General features: G+C 39.5%; 2 protein-coding genes across 2 annotated transcripts; one reads left to right on the forward strand and one right to left on the reverse strand.

Annotated features, from left to right (window-relative positions):
- Window positions 1-224: 224 nt before the first annotated feature.
- On the forward strand, window positions 225-2,069 carry LOC107847631 (3-ketoacyl-CoA synthase 6). The gene has a single exon (XM_016692007.2). It carries the CDS (start codon window positions 319-321, stop codon window positions 1,789-1,791), a length of 1,473 nt encoding a protein of 490 aa, XP_016547493.1. The 5' UTR covers window positions 225-318; the 3' UTR covers window positions 1,792-2,069.
- Window positions 2,066-4,008, reverse strand: LOC107847632 (protein FLX-like 3). The gene is made up of 3 exons (XM_016692008.2): window positions 2,754-4,008; window positions 2,462-2,592; window positions 2,066-2,369 (listed from the first exon to the last, which is right to left on the reverse strand). The coding sequence occupies exons 1-3, from the start codon at window positions 3,284-3,286 to the stop codon at window positions 2,248-2,250; spliced, it is 786 nt and encodes a 261-aa protein (XP_016547494.1). The 5' UTR covers window positions 3,287-4,008; the 3' UTR covers window positions 2,066-2,247.

Raw genomic sequence — 4,008 nt, forward strand, 5'->3', positions numbered from 1 at the left:
GTTAAAGCGTACGTTTTATGTTATTTTTCCAAATTGAAAAATAGTCCTATTTACCAAACACACCTTAGTCAAAACAACTTGATAATATTTTCTACAGTCAAATAATTACTAAAACAGGCAAGACTTGAGAGTGAGCGTTGGGTAAGGTAAGACTTTCATTTAATCTCTTGTCAATCTACCATTTACTTATTTCTATAATCCATCAGCCTTTAAATTCTCTTATAATCCTCTCATTCTCCATAAACTAATCATTATTAACATTTTCATAATCTTATCAATCCTTCTTCTTTCTAAAATTTTTCAATCTTTAAGACAAATATGCCTCATCTATCACCACAATTTCCCACAATGTTCAAGTATGTAAAACTTGTCTACCAATATGTTGTGAATCACTTCTTGACATGTCTATTGGTGCCCACAATGGCTATGGTTCTTGTTCAAGCCATTCAATTAGGCCCTGAGGCAATTTACATTCAGTTTGACTTCACCAAAACACTATGTTCATCTTTCCTCATCTTCTTCGTGACCATTTTGTACTTCATGTCAAGGCCGCGAGGGGTTTACCTAGTCGATTATGCATGTTACAAGCCACCTGTGTCATGTCGCGTACCATTTTCAACGTTCATGGAGCATTCAAGAATCATACTTAAGTCAGAGCCGAAGAGCGTTGAGTTCCAAATGAGGATACTTGAGAGGTCAGGTTTAGGAGAAGAGACATGTTTGCCACCAGCAATTCATTGTATCCCACCTGCACCTAACATGGAATCTGCAAGAAAAGAAGCTGAAATGGTGATATTTTCAGTTATGGATACTCTCTTCAAGAAAACAGGCGTAACGCCTAGAGACATTGACATACTTATAGTGAACTGCAGCCTGTTTTCGCCAACGCCATCTTTATCAGCAATGGTGGTTAATAAGTACAGGATGAGAAGCAACATCAAGAGCTTTAACCTCTCAGGAATGGGGTGTAGTGCAGGGCTAATCTCCATTGATTTAGCTCGTGATCTTCTCCAAGTTTATCCCAAATCGATTGCTGTGGTTGTCAGCACAGAGATCATCACACCGAATTACTATAGAGGGAAAGAAAGATCAATGCTCCTCCCTAATTGTCTGTTCAGAATGGGTGGCGTGGCCATTCTGCTATCCAACAGGTGGTGGGCAGATCAATGGCGCGCCAAATACAAACTGCTACATGTTGTGAGAACACACAAAGGATCCGACGACAAGTCTTACAATTGTGTGTTTGAAACTGACGATGCAGAAGGGAAAACAGGAATTTCTTTATCAAAAGACCTTATGGCTATAGCAGGGGAGGCATTGAAGTCTAATATAACAACAATTGGACCTCTTGTTCTTCCTCCATCAGAACAACTTCTCTTTCTCATCTCATTCATTGGCCGAAAGGTCTTTAACACGAGACTGAAACCATATATTCCAGATTTCAAACAAGCGTTTGAACATTTCTGCATTCATGCCGGTGGCAGAGCAGTGATCGACGAACTGCAGAAGAACTTGCAGCTGTCTGCAGAACACGTTGAGCCATCAAGAATGACCCTGCACCGATTTGGGAATACATCGTCTTCATCGTTGTGGTATGAATTGAGTTATATCGAAGCTAAGGGAAGGATGAAGAAAGGTGATAGGATTTGGCAGATTGCATTTGGGAGTGGATTCAAGTGTAATAGTGCTGTTTGGAAGTGTAACAAAACAATAAAAACTCCAAGTGATGGACCTTGGTCTGATTGTATCGATAAGTACCCAGTTCACATCCCTGAAGTAGTAAAGCTCTAGGAAACTATAAAACAGCCTCTCTACCTTACTTCTGAGGTAGACGTACGGTCTGCGTACACTGTACCATCCCCAGACCCCACCCACTTTGTAAGACTACACTGGGTATGTTATTGTTGTTGTAGCAGAGAAGAAGACAATGGTCTTATTCATTGCTAAATCTATTTGCTATTTCAGCCTCTTGAAAACTACATCGAAACTGATATATCGATGTGATTCATACTCTATGCAGTTGCAAAGCATGCATAAAGCTTATAACTGAATAAAAGATGTGAAATAGTATGAAACAACCACATTCTTCAGATGTTTATCAAAGATTTGTTTCTCAAGCCCAAGGTCCTACCGGAAAATATTGGTTTCAAAGCGTAAATTGTTTCATAAAGTTTTTACATTTCTAAAGAGGGAGAACACCTCACATAACATTTCGCTTCAATTGTTCACATTATATATAGGGGGACTCTAACGTCTGGGCGGACCACGATGGTCGTATGAACCCCAACCACCACTGTGTGGATCAGTATATGCACTGCCGGGATATCTCATCTCAGGGCTTCCATTCATCATGCCATAGGCTCCTACACCTAAATGAAATAGAGAAAACATAAACTAAGTTGTTTCCATGGGTTGAAAAGTACATCATAAAGAAGGATAAGAAAGGAGATAGAGAACTTACCAAGGCCACGTCCAAGTTTCTCTGCTCGCAGCTTTTCAATTTCACGAGCCATTGAAATGAGATTCTTCTCCATAGATTGATTTTGTTCCACCAGCTCCGTATTTGCTTTCTTCTCATATTCAATTTGTCTCCTACAATTTCATCATCAAATTGAAGAGTCAAAAAGAGATGTTACGAAAAGTTAGCCATTACATATATTATATTGAATGAGGCTCGACAGCAGAGGACCATAATAACAATGTATTTCACGTTTATTCATCTTTTCTTAGGGGAGGATGTTTTAACACCGTACCTTGCTTCCACCAATTCTTTCTGCATTTTATCAATATCAGTCTTCAAAGTTGACAGTTGCTTATTCTCAGTTTGTAGTCGATTAGCATCCTTGGTAAGAGTTTGAACTTGAGCAGATAATTCTTTCTGCAAAGCACTTAGCTTCTGAGATTCAGCTCTCAATTGGATTACCTCTAACCTTAGAGGCTCAGTAGATCGAAGATCAGCCTCTAACTTCATTCCTCTGTCAATATACTCTCTTACTTGTGCCTCGTGATCAGCATGCATTTTGGGAATGACCTGACTTAATCTATGCATTTCATCTTTTATAGCTGTTAATTCTCTTTCAAGCATCACATTCTCATCAATCACGTGTCTGTTATCAGCAAGCAATCTCTGCATGTCCCTATGCTGGAGCTCTAGTTCCTCTTCAAGGGCCGCTGGATGAGGGAGGGGCCCTGGTCCTCGCTGCATAATAACCCGTGGTGGTGGTGGCCCATCACGGAATCCTCGGTAGTTATCAGGTTGACGGGGCATACGGTTTCTACCAGCCATAACTATGAAGAATCAACGAAGAAAATAAATAAAGTTCGCACTTTAAATTTAAAAGTTGACGAGAATAAGAGAAATCACAGAAGAAACACCTTAGCAGTAGAAGAGTGATGAAACATAAACTTACGAACTCTATAACAACAACATCATACCCAGTATAATCCCACACAGTAGGGTCTCCGGGATGAGGATAGAATGTACCCAAACCTTACCCCTACCTCAGAGATAGAGAGGCTGTTTCTGATAGACGATCAGCTCAAAGGAAAAAATAGTCCAAAGCAGTCCAGAAAAAAGAAGTACAAGAAATTGCAGATAGTAACACGACAGTAACTAAAACAAAATAATATGATAGTCAAAGTACAAGGCAATAAATAACAACAGAAATCAAAGGAGCAGAAACTACTGGAGCAGTACTACAACTACCAGATGACAAAAAATCAATTCGAAAGTTACGCCCAGTAAATCCACTCCACAACAGATGCCTTATTTTTGCTAAAAGGAAGATGAAAAGCTATAGGAAGCAAGGAACATCTATACATAATGGTTTATTGACCCTGAGAAGGCATACACTAGTGTCAAGAGAAGACTTTTGGTGGGCAATAGAGAAGAAAGGAACTCACATCAAATATAAAAATGTCATAAAAGATATGCACGAAGCAGATTGTCACAAGTGTGAAAACAGTAATGGGGAATTCAATGCAATTCCTCATAACAGTGGGTCCAAA

This window comes from Capsicum annuum, chromosome 11, assembly GCF_002878395.1.
Source record: "Capsicum annuum cultivar UCD-10X-F1 chromosome 11, UCD10Xv1.1, whole genome shotgun sequence".
NCBI classification, from domain to species: domain Eukaryota; kingdom Viridiplantae; phylum Streptophyta; class Magnoliopsida; order Solanales; family Solanaceae; genus Capsicum; species Capsicum annuum.

Bases quoted from the DNA above. Each gene is read 5' to 3' on its own strand.
- LOC107847631 (XM_016692007.2), top strand. From the start codon at position 319: ATGCCTCATCTATCACCACAATTTCCCACAATGTTCAAGTATGTAAAA.
- LOC107847632 (XM_016692008.2), bottom strand. From the start codon at position 3,286: ATGGCTGGTAGAAACCGTATGCCCCGTCAACCTGATAACTACCGAGGA. The intron at 2,593-2,753 runs GTACGGTGTTAA...ATGAAATTGTAG, and splicing joins AAAGAATTGGTGGAAGCAAG to GAGACAAATTGAATATGAGA. The intron at 2,370-2,461 runs GTAAGTTCTCTA...TATTTCATTTAG, and splicing joins GAAACTTGGACGTGGCCTTG to GTGTAGGAGCCTATGGCATG.